General features: G+C 65.5%; 1 protein-coding gene across 1 annotated transcript in view; it reads right to left on the reverse strand.

Moving 5' to 3' along the window:
- Positions 1 to 243: 243 nt before the first annotated feature.
- Positions 244 to 1,413, reverse strand: part of LOC118174220 — a 1,861-nt gene continuing 691 nt past the window's right edge. Inside the window, exon 3 of the mRNA XM_035339457.1 lies at positions 244 to 1,349. Coding sequence (XP_035195348.1) covers positions 716 to 1,349 — 634 coding nt within the window. The 3' untranslated portion in view covers positions 244 to 715. The remainder of the gene's footprint in view (positions 1,350 to 1,413) is intronic.

The following is a 1,413-nucleotide window of genomic DNA, read 5'->3' on the forward strand; positions in this document are numbered from 1 at the left end:
GTGGGGACCCCAGTGTGGGGTCAGAAATCGGGGCTGGAGTTTGCATGTGCGGAAAGTTTCTTCCTCCCCATGGAGCAGCCCCAGTGGGCAGCCCGCGCTGAGCCCATTTTACTGATGGGTAAACTGAGGGTGGGCACGGGGGGGGGGAAGCAGTCCTCCATCCTCTCCATCCTTCCTCCCCCCCTGGGCTGCTGCTGCAGCGTCCCGACGAGGCCGTGCTGCTCCGGGGGAGGAAGGCCCCACGCTTTGTGCTGCTGGGGTGAAAAAGCTGGTGATGGAGAAAAGGCGGGAGGGAGAGAGAGAAAGAAAGAAAGAAAAAATAGGAGCGAGCGCACAGCAAAGCCCGTGACAGTTTAATGGGGCTGCTGATGAAATAATGACTGTTTTAAAGTCTGCCGGAGTGTGGCTGTGCCTCTATTAAATCTGGGAGCTGATAATCCGCGGAGTTCATTACCATGTTGGGGAGAAAAGCAGCCGCTCGGCGGGACGTGGGGACGGGGTGCGGGTCCCCGTGCCGGTGCGCGCCAGGGGCACGGCTGTGCTGGCACGGGGGCGCACGGGACGGCCCCCGCGGGTGTCCTGGGGCTGCTGCAGCACCGCAGCGGGCACCTGGGCTCCCTGCACTGCCCCCATCCCTCTCAATTCTCTGCCAGGAGTGTGAATACGGGGACCCCCCCGAGGTCAGGGGGCGCAGAGGTGGCCGCCCTCGGTGCATTTACACGCCACCTCCCCAGTCCCCAGGGACCTTCAGGGCTGACCGCCTGGGAGGTGCTGCGTGCTTGCTGCATGCCAGGGAGGGGCCAGGCACTTTACATAACTTGGCAAGCGGCAGCGGCACCGCGGGCGATGGATCCCCCCCGCACACCCAGCCCGGCTGCGAGCGCGGAACCGCTCGCCCAGGCACTGCCGTGGGGGTGGCAGCGTCCTCCCCCTGCGCCTGGGCAGCAGCGCCCACGTGCAGGCGGCCCCCTCCTCTCCCCTGCTCACACCTCCAGCCCTCACACCTCCAGCCCTTGTACCTCCACCCTTTGCACCTCCATCCCTCGCACCTCCAGCCCTTGCACCTCCAGCCCTTGCACCTCCATCCCTTGCACCTCCATCCCTCGCACCTCCATCCCTTGCACCTCCATCCCTCACACCTCCAGCCCTCGCACCTCCAGCCCTCACACCTCCAGCCCTCACACCTCCAGCCCTTGCACCTCCAGCCCTCGTATCTCCAGCCCTTGTACCTCCACCCTTTGCACCTCCAGTCCTTGCACCTCTGGCCCCTGCACCTCCAGCCCTTGCACCTCCAGCCCTCGCACCTCCAGCCCTCACACCTCCAGCCCTTGCACCTCCAGCCCTCACACCTCCAGCCCTTGCACCTCCATCCCTCGCACCTCCATCCCTTGCACCTCCATCCCTCGCACCTCC

Source organism: Oxyura jamaicensis, chromosome 1 (assembly GCF_011077185.1).
Source record: "Oxyura jamaicensis isolate SHBP4307 breed ruddy duck chromosome 1, BPBGC_Ojam_1.0, whole genome shotgun sequence".
Taxonomy (NCBI): Eukaryota; Metazoa; Chordata; class Aves; order Anseriformes; family Anatidae; genus Oxyura; species Oxyura jamaicensis.